This window comes from Gallinula chloropus, assembly GCF_964237585.1.
Source record: "Gallinula chloropus genome assembly, chromosome: 4".
Classification (NCBI taxonomy): domain Eukaryota; kingdom Metazoa; phylum Chordata; class Aves; order Gruiformes; family Rallidae; genus Gallinula; species Gallinula chloropus.
Window position 1 is genome coordinate 91,158,704 of NC_140088.1, and position 27,277 is coordinate 91,185,980.

Genomic DNA, 27,277 nt, shown 5'->3' on the forward strand with positions numbered 1-27,277 from the left:
AATTTGTAGCAGGAAGAAAGTTGCAAGAGGGCCTTTAATCCCTGCTCAGCAGCTCCTCGCTCCAGCCTGCCCATGCCCCCAGCACCAGGCAGAAGGCTGCCGTGACTTCCACCTGTGAGCAGTGCAGGTGGGACTGTCCTGGCAGCAAGTGCTTTCCCAAAACAGAGACCCAAAATAACTCCTTGTTTTGCAGTTTAAATTGTGCTTCTCATGTTACTTGGTAGGTGTGGGGAGGTGATTGTGCCCTGCACTGGGCACTGGTGAGGCTGCACCTCGAGTGCTGGGTCCAGTTCTGGGCTTCTCACCGTCAGAAGGACAGGGAGGTGCTGGAGCGAGTCCAGAGAAGGGCAACCAGGCTGGGGAAGGGGCTGGAGGGCAAATCCTCTGAGGAGCAGCTGAGGGAGCTGGGGGTGTTGAGCCTGGAGAAGAGGAGGCTGAGGGGAGCCTGTCAGGCACAGGCTCAGGCACAGGGAAATGGGAGCACCGGCACACGGTGCAGCTCCCGGCCCCGTGCTCTGCGGGAGGCCTGGTGGGTGATGTCTGGTAAGTCACTTCACCTCTTGAGGCCTTTGTGTCCTTTTCTGGAAAATGGATAAATGCCTCTTCATGGATAAGGGAGCCTGGGGGTCACCAGAGAAGTGTGATAACACAGGGGCGTGACGTGCAAGGCCAATCATCATTAATTACAATGTTTGACTGTTCCTGAGTTCAACGAAGGAGCGACTTGCTCACAGCTGCCATCACCTCTGAGCGATCCCAGCAATCCTTCTGCAGCCCAGGGCAGAGAGCAGTTCATCAAATCACGGAGCTGTGAAGGTTGGAAAAGACCTCCAAACTCATCTAGTCCAACTGTCCCCCTGACACCCATATGCCTCACTAAACCACGTCCCCAAATCCCTCATCCAACCTCTCCTTGAACACCCCAAGGGATGGTGACTCCACCACCTCCCCAGGCAACCCGTTTCTTTCAAGAAAAGCCACCTCTGATCTCCTGCAACCCCTGGCAGGTTGTTCTGCTCTGGGCTGTGCTCAGCCACCTGCATCCTGTCCTGCAGCGTGATGAACATCCCCGCGCCCTCGGTCAGTCCCATCTTTCTGCACTGCTTTCCCCTGACCACTCTTGGTGCCTCTGAGTCTGAAGTGTCACCTGGAAGCAACACACAGACATGAGTGACATCTGTCTATGCCACCGGGAAAGGGGCCGGAGAGAGAAACGAGGCCAGACTGGTCTGGGGCAGAGCCCCGAACTCATCTGGGGTATTTTGCTCAAGGTTTGTTTCTCCTGTGGTTTTGTTTGAGAGTTTTGTTTTTTTCATTAAGACAGAGACTGCTAAAAACTTTTGAGATCCCCTGAAGGGATTCCCTGGGCAGGGAGTTGTCCTCTGGAAGCTGCAGAGATCAACCTATGGAAGGGTGTGTGCTGGTATGAGAATATTCACGAGTGTGTTCTGAAGCCAGGGGTTCTGCAGTGGCTTTTTTTACTTAGGGAAAGTTTGAATCTGGGCATAAAGGGACTGGAGGGGAAGAGGTGCAGCTCTCCGTGTGCTTTATAGGTGAGGAAACACTCTTGCCCAAGATCCACGACATGAAGTGTCATTTCAGGTCTTTCTAAGAAGTTCTCCTCCTTTTAAGACAGAATCGTGAAGGGGCAGAACTCACTCCAGATCCCTCCTGCCCCAGAACTTACCAGAAGGGCTCTGTCAGCCTAAAAAGACAGATTCAGTGAAAGACACATCAAGCTGAGGCCGTTGTGGTCTGACTTCTTTCTAATTGGCCTCGTCTGTTATGCTTATTTTTAGAACCATGACTGAACCTTAATTGAGAGCGACATCGCTTTGAGCAGATTGCGGCCCCGCTCTGGCGAAAGCCTAATAGGCTTCTGAGTGCTTTAGTCCTTCCTTCATCTCCTGCTTAATAGCTGGGCATAGGGGCTGTGGCAGCACGTCAGAGTGTCTGTAGAATGTCTCCTTTTAGATGTGGCCATCGTGGAGGCAGGTCCACAGCGGTGACAATTCAGATGGCTGCTTGGGCCTCGTGTTTCTGCAGGTACACAGACACCCTCGTGCCTCAGACTGGATCCGAGGGGCACGAGCTCTGCACTTGGGTCCAAAGCTCTCTTCTCTTCTAGAGGAGGAGGATCTCTGCTGCAGGGTCCCCTGTCTCTCTTTCCACCCCCCACAGATGACCAGGCCAGGCCATGGCTATCCCTTCCAGCTCCCCAGCCTCCCACACAGCCACCTGCACCGCGCGGCTGCCGGGGAAAGCTGATCCGCGGGGATTGCGGTGCCCTGCGGCGGCACAGCGGGACCCTTCTGGCCTTAGGTGTCTCTTCTTTATTTCTTCCCATCTCTCTCGGGTACATTAACACCAGCAGCTGGTCAAAACTATCTCTACAGGTCATGGAGAATGTGTTCCAGTGACTGCTGCTCCTGTCTGGAGCAGCAGATGGATTCTGCTCCTAGGGAGAGCTGCTTCCCCTGAAAGGTTTTGCTGCCTTTATGTCCGGTGTTCCCTGGCTCTGACAGGAGGAACTTTAGAGCTGGCTGGGACAGAGCAAAAACGAGCACAAGGTCAGTGGCAGCAGCAGAATTGTTCCCAGATGGTCCCTGTTGAGACACCTTGGTTGATGTGTTTGCCAACACGATGCTGATGGATACTTTGCTCCCCACCAGCTCTGGAGGGGTGCTGCAGTAGAAATAGATGGGTTTGCTGGGGCACTGATGGCTTTGAATTGCTAATTGGTCAGCCACAACATCCCCTCCCTGGCCTTCACTCCTTAGCTTTCTGAAGGGCAGATTTACATCCTGTCACTGTCTGCAAGGATAGAATCCAGCCTGCCTTTTCTAAGTGAAGGTGCTCACGAAATTCTCCTCATGGAGCTTCAGCAGCTGGCTTGATACTCTCACTCTGTGTCTGCTCTGCACAGCAAGTGCCTCCCATGATGTGCCCCAGGATCCTGCTCTGTGACAGGCCAGGACATGACATGGGAGGGGAGGGAACTGCTTCCTTCCTGCTTCTCATCCCAAGGTCCAGTAAGTTGGGTGAAGGATCCTCCTGCAGTTGTGGCAGCAGCAGCAGCAGTGGTCAGTATTGCTGTTTGCTGTGCTCCCTGACCACACTGAAACGTGGTGCTGGCAGCCAGGAGGCTGCTGTCAGAAACCTGGAGCACAGGAATCCGCAGGGGTTATCTGAGCATCTTCTTCTTTCTTTCTAAAACCACTTCACTTGGAGGTTCAGTGTCTTGAGAAAAGAAGCCTGAGAGGGGATCTGATCAATGGGTATCAATAGCTGAAGGGTGGGACACAGGGGGACATGGGCAGCCTCTGCTCAGTGTCTGTGGGGACAGGACAAGGGGCATTGGGCTCAAGTTGGAGCACAGGGAGTTCCCCACCAATGTGGGGAAGAACTTCTTCCCAGTGAGGGTGAGGGAGCCCTGGGACAGGCTGCCCAGGGGGTGTGGAGTCTCCTTCTCTGGAGAGATTCCAGCCCCTTCTGGACACCGACCTGTGTGCCCTGTCCCAGGGACCCTGCTTGGGCAGGGGGTTGGACCCCATGGGCTCTGGAGGGCCCTTCCAACCCCTACAGCTCTGTGATTCAGGGAAATTCAGGACATTTTAAGCAAATGTGGAAAAAAGAAACTGGCAAATTGAAGGAGGTAGGTTCTGTGCTTTGGTTAAAAGTGGGACTTTTCACACAGAAGGATCTGTGTGCTCTTGGAGGACACTGGGCTGGAGTGCATTTGACTTGGGAAGTGCTCAGGCTGCCCTCTGGCAGGGGTAGGGAACGATGTGAAGAGCAGCAGTCAGGCTGGATACATTGCTGCCAGCAGCTTCGGGTTGTAGCCTGGGGGCAAAGGTGAAGTGACCTTTCGCTTGTCCTGTGAAGAAAGCTTCAGGTGGTGGTTCTTGAGCTGCTGGTTCATGTGTAGAGTCAGTGCCAAGGTGTCTTTATAAAGGCCCTCAGAAGGGTCTGTATGGTCCTTGCAACCCAGGCTGCATCAAGCTTTTGCCAGGCTGGGTTAGAGGAGACCACTAATGGTCCGGTCACATTTCTGCCTGGAAATGCTGTGACCAGTATAACAACTAGGAACACCCAGGTAACAGCAGCTGGGCAAGAAAAGACTTCTTTTCCCTGCGGTTTTCCCAGTTTCTGGTGGGAATTTGGCAGTTTCTGGTATGCTGGCAGTGTTACAGGTGCTGTGGAGGCCAGGGTTGCATCCAGACCCACTGACTTCTCTGGGTACCCTCACTCAGAGGCGTTTGTCCTGATGCCAACCTGACCTGGCTGCCCAGGTTACCCAATCGCTGGAGCTGTCTGTGAGGAACTGGGAGTCTCTTTGCCAGCCCTGGCATTTACAACACCAGGATCACTTTCTCATTACGGGAAACAGAGAGGTTTTTAGTGATAAGAGTGTCCAGACGTTTCAGAAGCGTGGTACTGGTGCAGCCCTTGAGGAACTGGTATGAAGAGTAAGGGCACGAGGTCGTTTTGTTCTCCCTGCTGTTACTATTGTTATGGTTCTGTGTTCTGAAACCCTGCAGGCTCCTGTGGAACCAAGTGTCAGCTGAGCTACAGGTTAAAGATCTCCTGATTTCTTTGTCTTCACTTAAGTCAGGACTTAGCTGCTGTGTTTGCAAGTTCCATCACTGACTTTGTCTGGGATGAATTGGGATCTGATGCTGTAGGCTTTACACAAACACCTCTGCCACACTTGCCCCAAAATGTTTAATCTTGCAGAGGGTTTTATTGCTTCCTGAAGCTCTGCACTGGAGCAGGTGTGACCAAAAGCGGTTGCAAAACTGGCTTTTGAACCCCTTTCAGCTCCCCCACCGTCTGTAATCGGAGGTGTGCTGCTCACCCTCAGTTCCAGGCCTTTTCCCTAATTAGGCAATCCTAAGTATGAGCTCAGCTTAAGGAAGTAGGGTGAAGCAAGGTGCTGTTTTCAGAAGAAGGAAGGTAGGAGCTTCTCGGTGTTCCCGGATGCCCACACACAGGCAGCACTGGCTGTACCTTTCTCTCCCAAGCACCGAGCTCCATCCCAAGGAGAGTCATTCGGTTGATTCGGCGGGAACTGGATCAGGCCCCTCTCTTCTCTGGGTGAGCACAGAGACCCTCAGCACTCCCACCCCGCCGCCTCCTCGGAGATCACCTGCCAGAGTCTGCAACCTGAGCTGGAGATCATGTGTCCCGCAGCGCTTCCTCTCTTGGCTTAAGCTGGGCTGGGATTGGGTTACCCTTAATCCAGGTTTCCAGGATCAGGTAGGTGTGGAAACAATGCGAGGTTATCCCGCTGAGCTGGAACGGCGTGTCTGCGGCCTTGGCTTCACAGCTTGGCTGCTCTGGGGCTGTGCTGTGTGAGGCTGCCAGCCCAAAGGGTTCAACACAGCCCTGGCTCTGGAGAGCGGCTGCGCGGCTGCCTGGCAGCGTGGCCGCTGACGGGCTCGTGCCATCGCTTCGCTCATGATCATCTGCTTCGCTGGGCATCAGTCGGGCTGCTTTGCTGAGGGAAAAGGTAATGCCAGGGGCTGCTTGAAAACACACAAAGGATCTTTAAATCCCTGCCCTGGAACAGGCAAGGCTGTGGGTTGTTCTCCATAAAACAGTTCTGTCAGCTTCCCTTCTGGCAGCGCTCAGCTTCCTCCTCTGGGCTGGGAGCTGAACAAAAGAGCTTTGTTCTAAGCACACCTATACGTGATGGTAAAACAGCGCTGAGGTCAGCTCACCCTCTGCAAACCTCCAGCCCAGCTTTCTGTAAGACAGTCACAGAACCACAGAGTCACACAGAGACCTTTAAGCCCATGGAGTCCAACCGTCCCTGTCCTGTGCTGACCCAGATCCCTGAGCATCTCATCTACCCGTCTGTTGAACACACCCAGGGTTGGGAACTCAACCCCCTCCCTGTTCCAGGCCCTGAAAACTCTTTCAGCTTCTCCTTCTCCCTGGTGATCCCTCCTGCTCCTGGGTGTACAGGTACACCATCTCATTGGGTGTGCTCACAGCACCGCGCCTGCAGCCACGCTGGAGATCAGGGAAGGGAACCAGCCCAGCTCAGGCTCTGCCCGATGACCCTGCTGAAGATGCCAGGGCCTGGAAAGAGACCCAGCTCTCCTTTCCTCTGCACCCCTGTCCACACTGGGTGAAACACAAGGATGGTGCCAGGTCTTCTGACTGATGCAGCTCAGCAAAGACATTTGAATTTCTCTTTGCCCCTCACCTGACACAGAGGCCAGGTTTGGGTTTTGCTTCCCTGCTGTTGCTGGGACTTCTCTTCAGTGAATACCCCACGTCCTTCTCCTCAGGGCAGCCCTCAATCCACTGTCCCCCCAGGCTGTAGCTGTTCCTTGATTGCTAATCCCCTGCTGCGCTTTAAATACCAATGACCTCCATGTGCTTTAAATAAGTTGTTAGTGGGGTTTTTTATTCCTAGGAGCTGGTGGAGGCCTCCCTTAGTGCTGGTGTCTGAAGCAGCCAAAGGCCAGCTGTACTGCACTGCAGGCACTCCCAGGCTGCCACGCTGCAGGGGACAGCTGGCTGCTGCAGGACCGAAGGCCGCGCTCGCTGGCACTTGCCTGTCGTGTCTCTTCCTGCATTTTTGTCACCACGGAGGAGAGATCAAAACGGCCCCGTGCAGCTTCCACCCCCTCCTGGCATCCCATTCTCTAGATGGCTTTGCCAGCAGTCACTGTAAAACCAAGGGAGCCTTTTGAGGAAAGGGCTCCTGCAGCATCACGAGCAGCGGCCCGGCTTGGGCATCGCGTGGGAGTCCGCAGGCAGCCCGGGGTCTGTAAGCTGATCCCTGGGAATGGGCCCCCAGGCTCATCCCCAGGGGTAAAGGCTTCTGGTGAGGAGGCAGAGGGGAAGAACCCCCCCCATGCAGCAATAACCTGCCTGTCTGCAGATCCGAGGGGGACGCGTGTTGTGTGATTCCTGTGGGGTTTGCTTGGAGGGGACAGGAACGTAGCAGTGGATCAGAAGTGAGCCCGAGCGATTTCCAGCATGGCTGGTGATGTCACTTCACATTCCTCTTCCTTGGAAGAGCCTGTTGCTGATGTGCCAAATCCTTCTGCTTTTCCCCAGGCGGAGTGAAACTCCAGGCCGACCTCACTCCTGGCATTCAACCAAGCTTGCGGAGACCCAGCCCGATCCCAGCATGATGCAAATATCTCAGGGTACGCTTGGCACCCCCTGGCATCAGTCCTACCACTCCAGGTAAGCACCACTCACCCATGGTCCTGTGCTGCGCAGGCAGAGGTAGAAAGCAGTGTATCTCATATCACCTGTCCTGTCTTCACAGTCTCCCATGGATGTAGAAATCAGGCTCCCAAGCTAGTGTAGCTCTAGTCCCCAGTCCAGTCCTTCCTTGTTTCCAGTGTCGTGCTGGCTTCAGAGAGGCTCTGCCTCGTGCCCAAGGATGTGTCTTGATGGTACTGACTGCAAGGTCAGGGCCTAAATCTAGAGTGTGGGAGTGAAGGAAGGACAAGTGTCCTTCCACCATGAAAGATGTAGTGGAAAAATGTTACTGGTGGCCTGCATACAGCTGGACAGGTTTACAACAGCCAGGGTACCTTATGGATCGTAAGTTACCCTGGCTGCTGTTAAAAGACGGTGATGGGATGCACCTGTGGTTTTGGCTGTGGACCATGGAGGGGCAGGTCAGAAGCAATGATGGGATCTGGTAAGTTGGGGCTGTTTCTGTGAGGCAACACATTGTGATGAGTGTCAGGAGAGCTGCTGGGGCAGTCATACACCTCAGCTACCCCAAGCAGCCCTAAAAGGTACGTGGTAGTGGCAGCTTGAGAGGGAACAAGCTTAAATCCCACCCTTGGAGGCTTTTCCCTGCAGAGGCAGAAGGGTTTCAGGAGCAGGAAAGGCTCCTTATAGCCCTTACTGGGATTGAAACATCATTCCTTCCACAGGCGAGCCTGAGCCTTGGCCGAGCAAGGGGGGAAGAGAGAAAGAGAGCATTGAAAACAGGGAGGAGATTGTTTTGGAATCCCCCCTGCCACGTTTCTGTCTGTCCCCCAGCACAGGCCGTGCTGTACCCCAGCCACTTCCACAGCGCAGCTCCGGGCAGAGCCTGTGGCTCTGTCTGCGGCGCTTCAGGAGGAGCATGGGGAGCATCTAGTGGCCAGCTGGCCGGGGCTCTGCCGGGCACTGCCAAGGAGATATCTGAAACTAAACCAGAGTGGTGTGTTTGAAGGAGTGGGCCGGCTCTGTCCTGAGATTCTCCGTAGCTCTTTCTGCCCGTCTCCATGTCCCTCTGCAGCTCCCTGCTGGCTTCCTCCCACCTTTCTTCGTCCATAGCAGCCTTCTCTCCTGCTCTCTGTCCTTTGGGCTTGTTGGCAGAAGTGACTGTGGCCAGGATGTGACCTGGAGCAACCTTGGGCTCTGGTTAGATGCTTGTTAGGAAGCGGGGCTACCAAACACACCTGCTGCCTCCCTGATTCCCAGGGCTGCTGCGCATCCCCAGCTCTGCAGGTGGCAGGTTTGGTTTGCTCATCCCAGAAACGGAGCTCACCTTTCCCTGTGCCAGCTTGAGGCCATTCCCCTTGTCCTGTCTCCTGCCACCTGGCTGAAGAGACCATCGCCCACCTGTGGCAGGCAGGCTGCTACCCGTGCCCGTTCCCAGCTGCGAGCCTTGCCCTGCTGCCCTTGGCACGGCACAGCGCCTGGTGCTTCCGGGTGGCTCTGCCAGGACAGCACACGGGGGCACACAGGGAACCAAGGAGAGTAATAGCTAAGGGAAGGGAGCTGGGAACAGAGGGAGAAAAGGTGACATCTTCAGGCTGCACTCCCCAGACTGCAGTGTATTTGCTTCAGTCCAGGAGGAGAGGTTATCCCAGGGTAAACCCCATGTAGATTTGTGATATCCCCTAACTGAGGCCGGCACAAGGAGCTCCCTTCCCACTGATAGGAAGGGATAGCCTTCTGTTTGAAAACATTTCTGTCTTCAAAAAGGACTTAAGAAGGACATGGAGGTCCTGGAGCGAGTCCAGAGAAGGGCAACCAGGCTGGGGAAGGGGCTGGAGGGCAAATCCTCTGAGGAGAAGCTGAGGGAGCTGGGGGTGTTGAGCCTGGAGAAGAGGAGGCTGAGGGGAGACCTTCTCCCCACCTCCCCTGCCCTGCCAGGAGGGTGCAGAGAGGTGGGCGATGGTCTCTTCAGCCAGGGGACAGGAGATGGGCCAAGGGGCAATGGGCTCAAGCTGCCCCAGGGCAGGGTCAGCTCAGCTGGGAGGGAAAAGTTCTTCCCTGGCAGAGTTGTGGGGCTGTGGCACAGGCTGCCCAGGGAGGGGCTGAGTCCCCACCCCTGGGGGTGTTTAACAGAGGGGAGATGAGGTGCTCAGGGATCTGGGTCAGCACAGGACAGGGACGGTTGGACTCTATGGGCTTGAAGGGCTTTTCCAGCCTTGTGAGTGTGGGATTCTGTGGCCCCAAGTCCTCTTTTGACACACGTGTGTCTCGGAGCTGGTGCCATGACGTGCCTGCACCTGCTGAGCTCCACGAGGAGGTGGCTCTGAAGACTTCCTGGGCCATTTTCAAAGTGCTTCTGTTGCTGCACACACCCCTCCCCACACACTTCCCTCCACGCACAAACACATGCATCTCTTCTCTGTCTTGTCAGTTTAGTTTTCTCACAGCAAACAAACTATCCCTGGGACAGCTGAATTTCCAGGAAGCCTGCCAGGACATAGCCTTCATCTCCATAAAAAGAAATGAAATGGGGAAAAAAAGAAAGAGATTAGATTCCCTCCCCCCCAAAACGCCTCCCGTGCTCTCCTCCTCCTCCTCCTCCTCAGTGGAGTCTGCACTCATTCAGCTTTCCAAGTGCTTTGGATAGGTTTGATGGGTGGGGTTGCTTCTCCCTGGCTCCAGAGATGCGCTGTCTGTCTGTCTGTCTGCGTTTCCCTCCCACCCTTCTGTGGTAAATAAGAGCCATGTGTTGCAATGTCAGGCAGTTCCTCTTTGTGAACTGGGATGACTGCGAACAGGGGATGGAGTAAGGCCCAAATATGGGTTTTCATCTGCACTTCCCAAAACTAAACATCTTGCTTCTGAGCTCACTTATAAGTCGTTGTGCCTCTCCTCTGCTGACAGTGGGGTTTTATTCTTCTCTCACTCTTCCCCAGCTCCTCAACCAGCGATCTCTCTGGCTATGAGCATGGCTATCTGAGGAGGAGTCCTGACCAGTACAGTTCCCGGGGCAGCATGGAGAGCTTGGACCACTCCTCCCCTGGCTACCATCCTTGTCACCTGTCCCCAGCCAAATCCACCAACAGCATCGACCAGCTCTCCCACCTCCACAGCAAGAGGGACTCTGCCTACAGCTCCTTCTCCACCAACTCCAGCATCCCCGAGTACCCCGCTGCCCCGTTCAGCAAGGAGCACTCCTGCTCCACGGACAGCGTGCAGTCCCGAGGCGGCTGGCAGGAGGGGATGAGGCAGGCTGACATCAGGTATGTCAAGACAGTCTACGACGCCCAGCGAGGGATCTCCGAGGAGTACGAGGTGAAGTCCTCCGCCTTGCTCCCCAGCAGCGAGCCCCGGGCCTCGCTGGATGGCCGTGGCCACAACAGGCTCCACGGCTTCAACCGGCCCAGCGCAGCTCCCTCCTGGGCACAGCCAGGCCCTGGCTCCTCAGACAGCAAGACCCAGCCCCCCAAGGGACCTCCCTTGCCTCCCGCTCGCAGCGACAGCTACGCAGCCATCAGGCATCACGAGAGGCCCAGCTCATGCACTGGCCTTGATCTGAACAAGCCTGGTCGAACCCAGCAGAAAGGGACTTGGCCTCCGCTTGCCAGCACCCTGACCCAGGGGCCGCTGCTGAAAACCCCCTTTGGAGAAGGGCAGTTGCACACTGTGGTGGAGAAGAGCCCAGAGAGCAGCCCCACCGTGAAGCCCAAGCAGAGCTACTCCCAGCCAGGGCAGCCCCTGCTGCCTACTGGTGTCTACCCAGTACCTTCCCCAGAGCCGCACTATGCCCAGGTGCCCCAGCCTTCCGCCAGCAACAGTGGGACACTTTATCCTGCTCTGGCCAAAGAAAGTGGGTACCCCCCACCTCTTCCGGCCTCTTATGACAAGGCCATAGCCAGCAGCACCCTGGGCTTTGATGAGAATGGAAACCAAAGCACTACCAACAGATCAACCATCTTCTACCAGCCTCAAGCGGCCGAGAGAAAGCACGATGCTGCAGCCAAACCTCTCCAGCAAAAGCCTCCTGGCACGGCAGGCCCAGAGCTCTGCCTGACCACGTCGAGGAAGGAGGAGCTGTTACCTCCTTACAAGGTAGCACACAGCAACCGTGAGACCACGGGTACTGCACAGGCCTCCAAACAGAGCTTTCAAGCTCCACAGCCCCAGTTGAGGGATGCCAGTGAGAGAAGAACCCATTACCAGCCCAAAGAGGACTGGATGGCTGAATCCCAGGAGGACAAAAATGGCAATGCCCAGATAAATGAGAGAGATGCTGCTGTTCATCACCAGTGGGGTCACAGCAAGGCCAAGCAGTACAGCTTCTCTTCCTTGCAGAACATCCTGGAGAGCTCCAGGAGGCAAAGCAGCTCCAACCTCAAAGAGATGCAACCAGGTGAGAGTTACTCCAACAGCAAACTGTCCCTCTTGAACGGCAGCAGCAAAGAGGAGAAGGATCACAGGGGACAGGGGCACCGGCAATGGAGTGATGTGGACCCCCAGGCCTTGGCCAGGCAGGAGGAGGAGGGCACAAGCGTGACTCCGTTCCGCGCTGCCGAGCCAAAGTGCGAAGAGCCCCCTTCTCCTCAGCACCCAAAGACCTCTGACTCCGGGAGGAGCCGGCTCAGCTCCAGCAGCACCCAGAGCTTTCCCTATGGCAAACCAGACGCCAGCAAAGCTCGCTGCTCCGTGCTGGAGAAGGTCAGCAAGTTTGAGCAGCGAGAGCAAAGCACTCCCCGGCCCCAGAGCGCTGGCCTTCCCAGCTTTGGCCAGCACTACGGGCCGAGCAGGACCAGCCAACCCTCCAGCACAAGGTGCTCTCTGAACAGTGTGGAGGACATGAGGAACAAGCTCCATGAGCCCAGCCAGTCACCCAGTGAGCCAGGCAGGGTCTCCAGCCCCTCTGTCAGGAATGGGAAGCTGGAAGAGGCTGACTGGCGCCCCGTAGAGCTGCAGATGGCAGCTTCGGCCAAGCAGACAAGACTCAGTGAATACTACAGCTCGGGGCCTGAAAATCAGGTGCAGATAAGGGCAGCTCAGCTGCCCAGGAGTAAAAGCACGTTCCAGCTGGGAGGTGAGCCTGAGAAGGAGATCCTCTGGAAGGACAATGTCCAGGATGCCCACGGGTCGCAGCTGGACACCCCGTTTAACAGGGCCTACAGGAACAGCATTAAAGATGCCCAGTCCAGGGTGCTGAGAGCCACCTCCTTCCGTCGCATCAGCCCCCCGTTTGGGAGCACGCCCAAGAGGACAACCCAGAGGCCTGCCTCAGCCCACGTGGGCATGAGGAGCACGGCAGCATCTCCCCACACCCCAAAGGAGAGGCACAGCGTCACACCAACAGAAGGCAGCCTCTCTGCCCTGGACTACACCAAGACACAGCACGTCTTGCGCATCGGGGGCCGAAAGCGGCTGACAGCAGAGCAGAAGAAGCGCTCTTACTCCGAGCCAGAGAAGATGAACGAGGTGGGCATCTCTGATGGGGAGCCATCGCCTTTCTCCCTCCAGAAGAAAAGCATCCACTTCGTCTTCCCAGAGAATACGGTGGCCGACCGGCGTAAGATCTTCGAAAGGGATGGCAAAGGCTCTTCCACAGCCAGCCTCTCCAAGCCAGAGCTCAAGCAGCTCCAGCAGAACGCCCTTGCCGACTACATCGAGCGCAAAACAGGGAGACGGCCGTCCTCACAAGATGCAGGGCTGCTGAGGGAGCGCTCCCACAGCTCCTACCTACAAGTAGGTGGCCCAGACAGCCAGAGCCTCTCCTCCGCCTCCAGCATGAATTCCCTCCAGGACCAGAACCTTTATCGCCGGAGAGAATCTCTAGAGCGGATATCCAGGACGGGGCGGGTATCCTCTACCCTTCCTCCTGGGCTGATGGGCTGCTTCGACAGGAGTGCAGATGAGAAGAAAGGGCGCCTGGACAGCTCAGTCACGAGCCGACCCAAACCAGAGAGGTGCTGGGATTACAGAGCCAGAACGGAGCTCACCAAAGGCACGCAGACGGACCCTCTGGGCATGCAGGGCCAGCCTTGCTACGGGAAGCAGGAGCAGGTCTTTGAAACACCCTCCTCTGCCAGGAAATCTGGGAAATCGGTGTCTGTAGAAGACTTGCTGGATAGGTATGACAATCAGACAGTCCCTGTGCACATACGTTCCAGATCGTCTCCCACAGCTGATAAGAAACACCAGGTATGTGGAAACCAGATCACGGGTACAGGCAAGCAGGGTGCTGGGAACCAGGGAAGGAGGGGGTGTCAGAGGACAAGCTGACATTTGGTGTTCGCAGTGACTCCCCTGGCCTGAGAGAGGTTAAGCGCCTGTTGAGACAGAGCCCATTCTCAGGGGTGCTGCTTTCAAGGCTTACTGCTCCTGCTCAGCTTTCTCACTGCTGGGGCTCCTTCAGGGATTCTGGAGACGCTGGGATTTCAGTGCCTATGCTGGCAGCGTGCTGTTTCCCTGCTCCTCCTGACATCCCATCTGAGGTGTCCTATTCTCACCTCGCCAGCATCACCGGAGAAGCACTGAGCACCTCTCCGGCCGGGTCTGCCGTTACAGTGGTGATACTCTGGCAGTGCTGCTTTGCCCTTGCCTGCTTTCCTGCTGCAAAAGTAGAGAGGACTTAGGGCTGCTTGAAATTTCCCTGGCTCCCACTGTGCCTGACAGTGCTGGGAAATGCTCGGCAGTGGCACCCTTAGGTTTTGCCTCTGGCCCTGGGGGGGAACCACTGCACTGGGGGGGACCCTGGCTGCTCAGTCCGTGTCCCCTGCTTGGCGGTTGGGAACATTGCACTGATGGCACAGATGGGGAATCTGACTCACTCTGATGATGGTAAATAGTAGAAACAGGCTGACTCCTTAAGGAACAACTGCCCAGGCCAGCTCTTCAGCAGGCTGAAATCCCTTCAGACCTATTTAGGGAACTGCGGGCGATGGAGCCGCACGGATTGAGAGCAGTCTGCTGCCCGCTCTCCATTTCCATGCTGTTCACCAGGGGGGAGGGAGGGAACAACCAGAATGTGTGGACAGGCTCCTTGCTCCAAATAGTCTGAGTGTTTGGGCAGCCTCACATATTTACAGGGCAGCTGAGACCCAGCACATCTCCTTCTACTCTTGCTCTTGTTACTGGCCCAGAACAGATTATCTGGATGCCACGAAGCGGTACTGAGGCCAGTAATGTAAAAGAGGCTCCGGAACAGGCCAACCTGGGGTGCGGGGGGAAGAAGCCACCCTCCCAAACTACTTGTGTGCTTCATTCCCAATGTCCTCCCTCCACAGAGCTCAGATCCCACGCTGTGTTTTTAAATAGAGAGAATGTCACAAAGCAGCTTGGTGCCTATCGAGTGACCGGAGTGCATTCCCACAGCCACTCGCTGTCTCGTCCCATCGCCGGTATTTTTCCACACCGGCCGGGCATCGGGATCATCTGTCCAACTTGCCAATCAGGAAGTCTCTCCTTCAGTGAGAGGACAGTCTTTAAGAAAGAGTTAGGGTGAAGGCCAAGCTCTTTCTCTGCCTCCTGGAACACTCAGAGCGGCAACAAAAATGGGCATCCAGAAAGAGGAAGATCTCTGGGATGCACATCCGAGGCTGGACGATGAGTGGCTGTAGGTTGTTTTTACCCAGCCCGTTCTTTGGGGCAGGGGATGCACAGGGTGGGTCTTGAGATCTTTATTTCCCCCTTGTTGCTCATTTTCAATCTTGCAATCATTCAGCAACCAAACTAGAGCTTCTGCCTGTTGGAAGCTGGCTTGAGGAAGACAACAGACAGCACGGCAGACCTGCTCAGAGGCTCTCAGTTCGAGCATAGATGAAGCAAGAGGCAACAAGAAACAGCAAGTGCTGTTTCTCAGAATGATTCAGCTGTATCCCCTGCTGGAATGAGGATTCAGTCCCTGAGGCAGGAAGGCACTTGTGAAAAATCCTGTTAAGTCTTAAGAAAGCGTGTTTGACTTCCAACATATGCACCAGTTCCTAAGTGTCTGTTTGAAAGGGAAGTCTGTCTTTAAGTGCTCTCTTAATCATGTTTGTTTCTGATCCGGCTCCAATATCAAACCACAGCTATAGAAGTGGGAGACAAAGCCAAAGCAAGAGGGGGGCTTGTGAAAAAGCCCTTTTCTTCTGCCTTTTCAGATATTTTTTTGGTGGGAAATGAGTATTTCCAGTGTAACACCAGAAATCTGTGCTTGGCTGTCTGCTTTTCAGGGCCTTGGGTATGGTGCATCATGTTCCTTTAAGGCTGCCTATAAATCACATTGCAATGTCAGTGCAGGAATTTGTTTAAAGATATAAGGAAATTGATAGCTGTGTGGAATTAGGGGCTCTTGGTCTTCAGAACACATTCTCAGCCTGCCTTCTGCTCTGCCTTTTCAGTCTGTCTCAGCCCGTGGATCTCCCAGGCTCCTAATCAAGACACCCCCTCTTACTCTCTGTAGTGACACCACCCAAAAAAAGCAAATTACTAAGGCTGGGTGTGGGGAAGGGGGGCAATGAAATGCTCTCTGCTGGAAAGATGGGATGGGAGGACGTGCCCAAGCTCTCCAGAAGCAGGGTTAGCATTTGCCTTCACATCTCTGAACAGCCCGGTGTGCCGCAGCGGGAGCTCCAGGGCAGCGAGAAGTTCGCAGATGTATGGCAGCTGCCTGGTTTTAGTGACACCAGTTCCTACAGAGGAGGCAGCTCCCATGCCTTGGTTTTCAGGGAGAACTAAGTGCCAGGCACCACAATGTTCTTTAGCAGCTCTGCCTGTGGCTGGAGTTTCCAGCATCTCTGCAGCGTCTCGGTCGTGTTCTGGCACTGGGTGCAGATGGTTCACTGTCCAGTTTGCCCAGTACCAACTGGGTGATACAGGCTTCAGTGACATCTCAGTTTCCCACCTGCATATAAACACCCAGGTCCCACCAATACCATTGAGCAGGTCCCACTGATACAGCTGAGCATGACTTCAGCAAGGACCTGCCGAGAGGTTTTGGAAGCCCACCCCATTTCTCTGCCTTCTTTGGCCTCTTGGCCCACAGGCCACCCAGAAAATGACAGGCAGGTGCTCGAAGCAGGACTAGGGTGCTGGGGGGTGGCATGCCATGCTGGAGTCTTCTCTCCCACTGTCGTGGCACGTGCTGTGCCCTCCTCAGGCTCGGAAGCAGCCGTGTGTTGTGCTGTTGTTTTGCTCTCTGCTTGCTGCTAACGCTGTCTCTGCCCTGCAGGACCTGCTGAGGAGGGACAGTGGTGAATTTGGCCCCATGACGAGAGATCCTTTCTGTGTGATCTCTGCAGGAGCCAGGTGGGTATCTGTGTTCATGTCCCCTTTGTCACTGCAGGATCAGCTCTTGCTGTCCTGCAGCCAGCAGCAGCTGTCACACGTTGTCTGTGTAAAGTGATGTGTTGTCACCAGCTACAACAACCATCTGCAGGGGAACAGTTCTGGGGTGCTGTGCCCAGCAGGGGCAGGAGCAGTAAACTGCTGTGAGCTTTGTTGGGTTCCACCACAGACATTAATTCACTATCAAATCACAGAATCACAGGGGTTGGAAGGGACCTCAAGAGATCATTAAGTCCAACCCCCACCAAACCCAACTCGTCTCATTCCAAACTGCGTTTGACCTGCTGTCAGAGCTCACATTCAGATGCTGTGGCAATGGGAAGATTCTCAGGGAAAGGAATACCTTGGGAGTGGTGAGGGGCTGAAGGGACTGCCCAGAGAGGTGATGGATGCCCCATCCCTGGGGGTGTTCAAGGCCAGGTTGGATGGGACCCTGGGCAACCTTGTGTAGCTCCAGGCCTGGAGGTTGGTGTCTCTGCCTGTGGCAGGGGGTTGGAGCTCTGTGACCCTTGGGGTCCTTCCCAACCCAGACCAGTCTGGGATCCTGTGATTCTATATTAAAACTACAAGAAACAAAATAAGACTACAACTTCATGAGCTCAGAGTGCCCAGCTGCCCACCAAGGATTTACCAGGGCTGAATTCCTAACGTAGATGTAGATGTCCTAGGCATCTTCCAGTGTGTGGAAGAACTTCTTCCCAGTGAGGGAGCCCTGGGACAAGCTGCCCAGGGGGTGTGGAGTCTCCTTCTCTGGAGAGATTCCAGCCCCGTCTGGACACCGACCTGTGTGCCCTGTCCTAGGGACCCTGCTTGGGCAGGGGGTTGGACCCCCTGGGCTCTGGGGGTCCCTTCCAACCCCTACAGCTCTGTGAGTCTGTGTGAATCTGTGAATGTCCCACTCTGCTTTTCTCCAGTCCAGGATGCTTCCTCCCACAAAGCAAGGGGCCATTTGTGTGGGCTCAAAGCTGGAGATTTCATTTATCTGGCTGAACTGGGAGCTTGTGTTTCCTTTGTGCTGGCAGCACGTTTCACTCAGCAGGAGGGGAAGAGAGAAATGCTTTTAAAAATAGAAAAGCATAATCCTAAACCCTGTAACACTGGGACTTATGTAACTACCCCTCAGCCCTGGGCTGTTTGGAAGTGCACTAGGCCTGAAGTTGGTCTCGCTGTATTTACATTTAAATAACAAATAGATGTTTGCTCTCCGCTCCCATTCCCGAGCAGCTAACTCCCATTCCAGTAAAAGCCATGGAGAGGGACTGAAGGAATGCTTCACAGAGCAGCTCTGTGGCCCACAGACTGGGACTGAGCGTCAGCCCGCTCTGGTGTCCCAGCAGGATTTAACTCTGCTGTCTCCAAAGGCTTCACCGCGCAGCTCTGGGACAGGCAGCTGGAAGCAGAGGAAGGCTCCTTGTCTAGCTGGAGCTGACTCCTGACTGGTTTGCCATCTTGGCCCCTGAAAAGCCAGGGATGTTGTTGTAGAGGCCCTCGCTCTGCCTCAGGCACAGCCTTTTATGATCACTTCAAACACACCCGTTTCCTTTCATCTCCAGTAACTTCTCCCATTGTTTTCCCTCAGAGAACAAGACAGCTGGTTTAGTTCATCCTGCCTCCCCGCTTCTTCTAGAGATGGAGTTTCATCCTTCCTCCCAGTAACTACTCCAGGCTTCCTTTTATTTGCTTTTTTTTCCCCCAAGCTCTTTTCCAAGTGAGGGGATTGAGCCCCCAGACCCAAAACCAGTTTATTAGGGCACGAAATGGAGATTTCTCTCCACCATGGGAAGATTATGAGCAGTTCCTTGATACTTCTGCTGTGCAGGCATCCTGCATGTACTGCAAGCTCACTGTCTCCTGGGAGACATGAGGTTGCTTTCCCTTCTTGATCAGAACAGGATCTCCCAAAAGATAGCATGGAAGGATGGGAGAAGCCAGGGAAAAGCTCTGAGGACACAGGGTGCCACCACCCAGCCTGGAAATCACTCCTTACAGCCTCTTCTGTTTCCTTACGGTGCTCAACCTGAATGAGGAAGGGTGGGCATCGGTTTTGGGAGCCAGAGGGTACTGGTCGTGCACTGCTGAGCCCAGAAGTTTGACATGTGAGGATGAGATCTGGATCCCCTGCAGACCGAAAGGCAGGTTAGGACTGTACCCCTGCAGCGGGGCTCCCAGGAGTTCCCCTGCCCCAGTGGGAGGGAGTATTTCATGTGGGATCACTGCAGCATTTTTAATCTGTCCCTTAAGAGACGCAGTCTTTGTCCTGTGATCATCAGTCCTCTGCCATCAACCATCACCAGCCTGTCACTGTCTGCAGCTCTACTCCACGTGCAGGCCCTTCAGGGAAGGCAGCAGCAGTAGGAATTACACTTCTTGGGCTCCTTGGGACGCAGCTGCTTGGCGTGCTCTCACTTAAGGAGGAAAAGTGTCAAATATTACAGAACCCCTGGCCAGCAGGCACTGGGTCTGGCCACACATGCTCCTAACCAGGTGTAGCTGTCCCATAAGTGCTGTTAGGGACAGTTGTTGCTCCACCAACTTTAGACTCCACGATTGCTTCCTCAGCAGGACAGATCCCACAATTAGAGAATCACCATCTGGTGTTCCTGACAAACACTGAGCATCTGAAAGGAATACACACTGCTACTGTCCAGGAACCACAGACAATACCAAGAGCAGTCTGTCTGAGAAGTTTCCCCACCCCCAGGCAAAGGCTGCCAAATTCTACTCCTCAGTTACACCAGAATAAAGCTGGAACAACCCAGGTCTTTGACAGTTACTCTTCGTTTGCACCAGTACATCTGAGAGCAAAAACCGGGGCCAGAGTCTCAACCATCACAAGTTGGCAGCGCTGGGTTACTGGAACAACGCATCCCAGGATCAGAAAATACACCAGCAGTGGAGTTTTTATTGGGTTTATTTTGTTGGGTTATGGTATGGCCTCATGTTTCCATGGCATCTTCTCTTGTATCTGCCAGCACTGCTACTACTGCTCATCTTGATTTCCAGCTCAATAGCCATAAAAAGGGCTGGAGCATCTCCCCTGTGAGGAAAGGCTGAGTGACCTGGGGCTGTTCAGCCTGGAGAGAAGAAGCCTGAGAGGGGATCTGATCAATGGGGATCAATAGCTGAAGGGTGGGACACAGGGAGACATGGGCAGCCTCTTCTCAGTGTCTGTGGGGACAGGACAAGGGGTGATGGGCTCAAGTTGGAGCACAGGGAGTTCCCCACCAATGTGGGGAAGAACTTCTTCCCAGTGAGGGTGAGGGAGCCCTGGGACAGGCTGCCCAGGGGGTGTGGAGTCTCCTTCTCTGGAGAGATTCCAGCCCCATCTGTGTGCCCTGTGTGCGCTGTCCTAGGGACCCTGCTCTGGCAGGGGGTTGGACCCCATGGGCTCTGGAGGGCCCTTCCAACCCCTAATCCTCTGTGAGTCTGTGATTCTGTATGGACAGGTAGGTTTGGCTGTGTATTCGGAGCAGGATCCTCATTTCAAAGGCCAGACACTTTCTCAGACTCACATGAGAACATCTGAGAGGATCTGGGAGGAACAATTCTATCTGCTGGCTTTGCAGCCTTCACATCAGTCTGCAGCAGAAGTGGCTTTGTGTCTCGCTCCCCCTGCCTGAGCAGAGCTGTTTTTCTAGCAGGATTCCACGGTTGTGAGAACTTTTCTAAATTTCTTTCTCTGCAGTCAACATTTTTTTGCATTTTTTTGGCCTCCCTTTGTTCCTGTTGGATCATTTTAGTGGCACCTTTCCAAGAGGAGCAGATAACCTTGTGGGAATTTCTGGCCCATAAAGCTGAAATTCTTAACATGATCAGCAACTGAGAATGGGGTTTGATGATAGGTAATGTCAAGTAGGTCTGTCTCACAGCAGTTGCTACTGGCCCCATCTGTTCCAAACAAATTCAAAGCAAGGCTGGAAAGCAAGCCAGGAACTTTGGTTTTCCTAAACTTTTATCTATGAAATTATCAGTGTGATGCTTGCTACCCGTGTGCACGTGTATGTGGGGTCTAGCACAGCCTGGAAATGACAGGAGGTGGTCACTGGGAATGAATCTGGCTCTATGTCCCTAGCATTTGTACACTGGATTGTACTACCAGTTTCAAAGCACAACTGCACCTCACCTAGATGAGCAGGCACTGCCCCAGGCCCCTGCTATGGCTGCGAAATTTCCTCATTAAGATGATGCACAGTAGCTCTTCTCGCTCCTTGATTAATTCTTAATCTCACCATGATCTGTCTCTTGGTGTTTAGGTCTTCCAGCAGGCAAGAAAGAAGCCTCTCAGAAAAGCTGTCACTCAGGAGTTCTTACCCCCATCCTCACCGCAGCAGCGAGGCCGCCACCGGGTCCACCGCACTGCCTGAGACCCGCAAGCGCCCAGAACTCTCCCGATCGGATAGCAGGACTTCTGCCTTCGCCCCGTCCCCAGCAGAGGCAAGGAGTCCCTATCCTGAGCAGAAGCAAGGCTTGAAACCCTTGTTCCTTAACCTCTCTGCTCCTGGGTCTGCTCAGCCCTCCTCTAACACTCCTAACCAGGCCCCCTCAGACTTGCAGAGTGCGGGTGATGGCCAGGCTCTGAGACAGCACCATGCCAAACGAGAGGCAGCTCCCCCTGAGGGCAGCAGTCATGCCCAGGCCCAGCCTTTGGATGCGATCCAGGATCGATCCCCCGAGACTCCCGTGGAGGAAATGATGTGGAGAAGGAAAGCAGGGCTGCTTCACAGACCCCTCCCACCCAAAGCGGTGTGGGCCCAGCCAGTCAAAGACAACAGCTACCCGAAGGCTACGGTGTCTCCTCCAGCAGCTGGGCCAAAGTACAACCAGAGGCAGCAGTCCCTGCTGACCCAGAGCAGCACTTCTTCTGACCCAGAGACTCCTTCTCCCCAGGGGATGACCCATCTCCGGATATCGGAGTCGGGGCTGCAGCTCACCCCCCCATCCTTGCAGGACGATGAAGATGACGAGGTGTTTGTCATACCTCCCCCACCTGCTGTCGCCGCTCCCTCCTTCTCGCCCCCACTGCCACCCCATCTTCCCCCCGAGCTGAGCACTTGCACTTCTGCATCCCCCCCGGAGGAATTCCCACCTCCTCCCCCGCTGGCGGTGCCTGGGGGGAGTGGGGCAGCTGGAGACAAACCCACCAGGCTGGCAGAGGAGGCCAGAGTGAGGTAAGGGAGGGCTGGGCCTGCTCAGGGCCATATACAGTAAGATATGTGGGGCTCCGGACCCGGAGCAGTGCGACTGCGCCCCGCAGCCCCGCCTGCCACGGCCACCCCCCCACAGCTGTTAGGGAGCGAGGGGCTTGCAGGGAAGGGGAGCAGGACAGACAGACAGACAGACACGCTGCTGCTCGTGACTGGCAGACAGTGTGGCCAGGCTGGGCACAAAGCTTTGCCACCCCTCGGCAGAGGCACTGACAGATGCTTAGAGCTGTCAGTGGGGACGATGGGTGCAAAACTATCCCAGTCTAGATTCCAGTGGGGTTGCTTCTAGCTCCAGCTACTGGTTTTTGGGGAGAGAGCTATGAAAATCTGTGATGGTTTTTCCCAAACCCTTAGAGATTCCCAGAATACATTTTCACCCTGGCACAAAAGAATGCTGTTATGAAACAGTGACCATCTGCCAAGGAGTGACAACACAAATATGTCACAGTCACTCTCTGGAGGGAGTTTTTCCTGGAGGATGGGACTTTGGGCTAGGTGCCCAGCTGGGTTAACTCGGCACAGCTCCCCTCACTCCCAAGGAGCTGCTCTGATTTCCAACCAGGAAGGATCTGGCTGTGGTGATTGACTTGTCCAGTATGAAAAGGACAAGTATAAACAGCTCGGGATGGTTCTCCCACGTGGTGAGACACGATGTCCCCAGCCGGTGAGCAGAAACCAGGGTGGCTTCTCACTCACTAGTCCCTTCTGTGTTGGAATGACAGGACGGCGGTGTCCAGGGTAAGGGGACAATGTGCTGCTGGTGCCAGCAGGGTCATAGTGTGGGCCCTTCTGGGCTGAAATGAGAAGTAGGACACAAAGATAAGCAAGAGAGAAGGAAAACTTGTCTTAGGCCTTCACCATGTGTTCACAATGGTCCCGTGTGTAAGTTCACCTTCATCTCACAGAGTTTTTCTGTCCATAGCAGCTTCAAAAGTGTTCCCAAAGCCCTGGCTGAGAGGGAGATCACAGGCTTGGGCAGCAGCATCGGTGACAACTGGCCCCTTTCGCCGCCTGCGTCAAAGAGCACTGGCTCTCCATCTGCTGCTGCTAAGCAGCACCAGTTACCTGCTGCTTCTGAAGGGCCTCACAGCACTGGTAGGCAGCCTGTGACTGAAGGTGACCACAGAGAGCCTGCAGCCATCACTGGAGAGTCAGGAAATGGCAGCCTGGACTCTGAGCTCCACGGTGCAGCACCTCCAGTGAAGACAAAGACCCCAGAGGATATAAAGTCAGAAGCTCTAGCAAAAGAAATTGTCCATAAAGACAAGTCTCTGGCTGATATCCTGGATCCTGATTCCAAAATGAAGACAACCATGGACTTGATGGAAGGGCTTTTCCCCAGTGGAGCCAGCTTGCTGAAGGAGAACATGAAAAGGAAGATGATGCAGAAGGCAGCTAGCAGGACAGCAGCTGAGGATGACATGTAAGCACTGCTTGTTGGGGTAGCGGGCTAAAGGCAAAGCACAGCTCGCTGCGTGCTTGCCTGCTGGTGCTGAACTGCTCTGCAGCTGTATGGGTGGATGCTGGGGGGGGATGAGTTTGTCAGTTCTCAGGCGTGAGGCCTGGCAGGGCGTTTCTGAAGCCCTTTCTCACGAGCTCTCACCCCTCTGGGCTGTGCAGAAGACAGTGCTGAGCTTGGTAATGGGGCAGGAAACATTTGATTTTGCTGCCTTAACCTTTGTGATCTGCAGTAGGTCAGGGCAAAGCGCAGTAGCAGAGGTGGGAGCTGTGCTGACTGACCTCCAGCAAGGCCCTGATCCTGTCTGGAGCTGGTAACCAGGCCACATTTAAGTGGAGCAGCTGTGCTGTCTGCGCAGGGGAGAGACAGGAAAGCGGCTGACAGGCCCCCTCTGATGGCAGGAATCGCCTTGTGCCTGTCTGGCTGTTAACGCTGGGAAGGTGCTGAAGAGGCACTGCTGGAAAGCCGTGGGTCTAGGCGTGGGGAAAAGTCAGGCTCAGGCTGAACAACTCCTTTTTCTTCTCTGTGGTGCAGGAGAGAAGAAAAGGAAGCTCCTGTAACCCTGGTCACCTGCCCTGCTTATTACAGTGTTTCAGCACCCAAAGCAGAACTGCTGAATAAAATCAAGGACTTGCCAGAAGAAGTGGGTGAGGAAGAGGAGCTGCTGGACATCAATGAGAAGAAGGTAAGTTCAGCTCACACCTGTTTGCTGGTTGCATTCCTGAAGCACTCCCAGGCCCTGCAGTGAAGGGCATTGCCATTTGATGGCAGCTTTGGGAGTGCCAGGTCGCGTGGGCACCGGGTGCAGTCAGGTCACCCATGGAGCTTCATTAGGGAAGAAAGCTGACTGCAGGTCTGAGTGCAGACCTTGCACAGCCCTGAGGCAGGCCTGTATTGTGGCACATTCCTTCCCTGTCCCATAGGAAAGGAAGGAAGAGGGAGAGGTGAAGTAGGTTGAGGGAGGACAGCTGAGGTTAGAAACAGGAGCAGAGTCCAGCTGGTGACCTGCACCGTCTCAGCACGAGAGGTTCTGCCCTGGGGTTGATGGGTGAAGCCAGGTCACCCATCTCACCTGCTGTCTGCACTCACTGCTCCAGAGAAACATCACTTCCTCTTTCTTCCCCCGTGCGTTATCGTTTCACTGACCTGCCAAAAGTCACACACACCTCAGCAGCTCGGTCACTGCAGTCTCAGTGCCATGACTGAGGCAGGGGAAGGGCAGGGCAGGAGAGGAGGAGACACAGGGGGTCTGGAGGTCCCTTCCAACCCCTTCTGTGAGTCTGTGATTTTCCTCCCTCGGCTGAGGAGCAGCCCCCACAGTCCTTGCCGTAGGCTTGGCTGCTCTGTCTTCCAGGGCTTTTGCAGGGCCTACTAATTTGCCCCTGCAGTTGTCTCACATCAGTTACCTGGTAATTACAGGCGTGTTGCATAGCTCACAAATCCTGAGGAGCCACAGGCAGGTTCTTGCCTGACTGAGAACTCCCTTCGTGCCCCGAGCAGCCGTGTGTGTGCCTGGGGAGTGCAGACATCCCGCGGAGCGCCAGAAGGAGTCGCACTGCCCCTATTTCAGGCTGTTTGGACAAGAACTGGCCGAGTTTAAATGTACTGAGGGACACCCGTATTTGTGTGAGGCCCAATGTTGTGCATGCCGTGCTTCATTCCTCCTGCAGCGAATTCAGGCGTGGATTTGAAGGAAGGAGTGGGGAGAATTCACATCTCTCTAGCACAACTTTGAGTTTTCTCTCTGGGTCTCATCCCAGTGTAAAGCAGCAGAGAAGATGTGAGGCTGAGGGGTGTTTGCTGAGTCTGCAGTTTGTCCCACAGCCCCGACTCAGGGAGCTCACCCTTCCCTTTCCTATTCCCCTTCTGTTTCTGTCCTTGGTTTTTATCTGCCAAGCAAAATGTGCTCCCAGCCAGGCAGTGACAGCTGGGATGGGACCTGCATCAAAGCGCTGTGACACAATTTCTGAGTACCGAGTTGAAGAGCCTTATTTTGGGGAGCATCTGAGGGGCAGGTAGGACTCTGTCCCAGAATCACAGAGTCACAGAGCTGTAGGGGTTGGAAGAGCCCCCCAGAGCCCATGGGGTCCAACCCCCTGCCCAAGCAGGGTCCCTGGGACAGGGCACACAGGTCGGTGTCCAGACGGGGCTGGAATCTCTCCAGAGAAGGAGACTCCACACCCCCTGGGCAGCCTGTCCCAGGGCTCCCTCACCCTCACTGGGAAGAAGTTCTTCCCCAGACTGGTGTGGAACTCCCTGTGCTCCAACTTGAGCCCATCGCCCCTTGTCCTGTCCCCACAGACACTGAGCAGAGGCTGCCCATGTCCCCTGTGTCCCACCCTTCAGCTATTGATCCCCATTGATCAGATCCCCTCCCAGGCTGCTTCTCTGCAGGCTGAACAGCCCCAGCTCCCTCAGCCTTTCCTGCCCCACACCATCAGTTTTGGAGCATCCAGCTTCACAGGTGATCGCAGCCCCTGCCGAGGCTTCCATCGAGTCTCAGGGTGCTGTTCACTTCCCAGCCAGCTGCCTGCTCACACCTCTGAGAAAGGTAGGGAGTGGTCAAACGAGAGGAGGGTGCTGCTCCAGGGAGTCTGTGGACGTGCTGCAAGCATCTGAGAGGCTTGCAAGCAGAGGGCAGCCTGACGTGGAGGACAAGTCCCAGGCCTCAAAGGGAAAAAGAGGAATAGACAGGAGCGGTTAGGCCAAGGCAGCAGGATCTGCCCGGCGTGTTTGTTCATGGTCTGTGTGGAAGAACATTTGCATAGGCATTATCTGAGGAGGCAGCTACTCTGAGAGGTCATTTGGCAGAACCGAGCTCATTTCCATTGTAAGTATGCAAAGGAGCTAAATTGGTTGGCATTTGGGATCTCCTGAGAGTCACTGATTAATGAACACAAAGCCAGTGTTTCACAGTCCCTGTGCAGCTCCCATGCCTTCAGAAGGAGGAACGAATGTCCCTCCCAGCAGCGCCACAGCTGCCTGCTGTGGTTGGAGGGCAGGTCTGCACCTTGAGCAAAGCTCCCTGAGCCGGGAGGAACAGCTCCCAGTTCTGAGCAGCTCCAGTGTTAACACAGGACTTTGTGTCCAGCCCAGGGAGTCCTGCTGGACACAATGATCCCCCTGGCATCATAGTGATGGAAAAGGGATCCCTTCTTTTGCTCCTCGGAATTTGGTCCAGCACTCAGTTGGTAAGGACCTTGGATCTCCCTTTTGAAGGTGGCATTAGCATCATGGGCACAGGGAAGGGTGAGTGTTGGTACCTGTCTCTGGGTGCTACCCATCCATCCAAGTGCAGGAGTTCTGGTTGCCCCTTACCCAGGCAGGCGGATTCAGTACCCTGAACTATGCTGCTGTCGAACGGTGTGACTTAAAACCACAGAATCACAGAATCACAGAACGGTTTGGGCTGGAAGGGACCTTAAAGGTCATCCAGTCTGACAGGCCACCCTTGGGGGCTAAGGGCCACTTGAGAGCAACCCCCAGCCTGACCTGGGTCTGAAGATCCTTTCTCCTTTGAAGGAGACTGGCCCCCTGCTTGACAGGATCCTCAGTTTTGATGGAATGAAGATGAAGACAGAACATCTTCAAGCAACCTTGTGGTTTGCTTCTGTCTCACCCCGTGGTGCTTGTGTGCAGAGTAGATTAACACACACATGTCAGGCTGCCTCAGCGGTGTGTAAACTCAAGAGGCTGAAAATACCCAGGCATTGCAGGAGGGGCTCTTCCTGCTCTCTCTGCTGCCTGTTCCGAGTAAATGGAAGCAAGAACTGCAAGCCCCGGGCCACAGGCTTCTCCTGTTGCATATGTCTGTCCCCTAAATCCTCAGAGAAATTAGGATCTCCAGCACACAGGCAGCATTGCTGCCTCTGCAGTCCCTGAGCCCTGGGGCCCTTCTCTTCTTCCACAGTGTTTGTGCAAAATGGGTGCGTGCTCTCCGTGCCTCTGCCCAGTCGCTGAGTAAATTTAGAGCATCTGTGGTGTAAGTGCTCTGTGTGAGGCAGTGCCTGCGCGGGGCAGGGAGTTTTGGCCACAGCTGAGTTTGGGGCTCGCACCCCTACACTGAGACTGAGCAGTCAGTGGTTCCAGGGTGCCGGAGAAGGAGGAAATA

At 54.9% G+C, this 27,277-nt stretch overlaps 1 protein-coding gene across 1 annotated transcript in view; it reads left to right on the plus strand.

Annotated features, from left to right (window-relative positions):
* The window catches only part of SHROOM3 (shroom family member 3), a gene marked incomplete at its 5' end in the record, with an annotated part of 133,130 nt that overhangs the window by 103,760 nt on the left and 2,093 nt on the right, over positions 1 to 27,277 (plus strand). The window contains 6 exons of the mRNA XM_084262730.1: positions 7,078 to 7,209; positions 10,128 to 13,377; positions 16,388 to 16,464; positions 20,757 to 21,671; positions 22,630 to 23,130; positions 23,701 to 23,851. Coding sequence (XP_084118856.1) covers positions 7,078 to 7,209; positions 10,128 to 13,377; positions 16,388 to 16,464; positions 20,757 to 21,671; positions 22,630 to 23,130; positions 23,701 to 23,851 — 5,026 coding nt within the window. The remainder of the gene's footprint in view (positions 1 to 7,077; positions 7,210 to 10,127; positions 13,378 to 16,387; positions 16,465 to 20,756; positions 21,672 to 22,629; positions 23,131 to 23,700; positions 23,852 to 27,277) is intronic.